The sequence below is a fragment of the Phoenix dactylifera genome, chromosome 17, assembly GCF_051530095.1.
Source record: "Phoenix dactylifera cultivar Ajwa chromosome 17, Ajwa_hap1_PhDact_Kaust_v1.1, whole genome shotgun sequence".
Lineage (NCBI taxonomy): Eukaryota > Viridiplantae > Streptophyta > Magnoliopsida > Arecales > Arecaceae > Phoenix > Phoenix dactylifera.
The window spans coordinates 8874490-8875295 of NC_143206.1; the positions used below are offsets into that span (position 1 = coordinate 8874490).

At 41.2% G+C, this 806-nt stretch overlaps 1 protein-coding gene across 1 annotated transcript; it reads right to left on the bottom strand.

The window, feature by feature from the left end:
• On the bottom strand, positions 1 to 603 carry LOC149751030 (uncharacterized). Its single transcript, XM_089928283.1, has one exon. It carries the CDS (start codon positions 601 to 603, stop codon positions 1 to 3), a length of 603 nt encoding a protein of 200 aa, XP_089784409.1.
• Between the last annotated feature and the right edge of the window lie 203 nt (positions 604 to 806).

Consider the following 806-nt stretch of genomic DNA (forward strand, 5'->3'; position numbering starts at 1 on the left):
TTAAGAGAATTTATCCACGAACATTTGAGTAATTTCATCCAATCCCATCAAGAACTGGATGACCTGTTCTTCGGATTGATATTCATTTTGCTGTCTGGGTCTATAATTTGCCAATTCTTCCCAAAGTCCTTTCAAGCGGGTGAAGTAGGAGATCACACTTCCATGGTTCTGCGAAAGAGAGGAGATTGTCTTCTGCAACTGATAAATTCTTGGTCCATTACTTTGGCTAAACCTTTCTTTCAAGTCTAGCCAGATTTTTCTGGCTGTCTCCATGTAGATTACGCTGATGCTCATCTCATTTGGGATTGAATTCAAAATCCATGCAGAAACCACTATATTACACCTCCAAGCCGCATGATGTGGGTGATTTTGTGGAGGTTGAGAGATGCTTCCATCGACGAACCCTTCTTTGTTCTTCACACTTAAAGCCATGATCATTGACCTACTCCAAGTTGAGTAATTTTCCTCATTCAAGATCAAGGAGGTGAGTTGCAAACCTGTACTGTCACCGTAATGCAAATAGTACGGGCTTGCCGGATCCTCGATCACGCTCAAGGCTGGCGAAGGAGCTGAACCAGCATCACTGCGAGTAGAAGCGGCCATGGAGGAATGATCTCAATCGCTCTGATACCATGTAAAGAAACAGGCAAGAAGGCTGTTGAAAAAATAGGGGAAGCTTGAATGAAGAACTCAAGATTTTGTTAATTAATCTTTCTTACATGATACGTCCCATCTATAACATTATATTGAAAGAGTAACGGACTAACTAACATGATAACAGATTAACTAAAAACAGGTAGAGACGT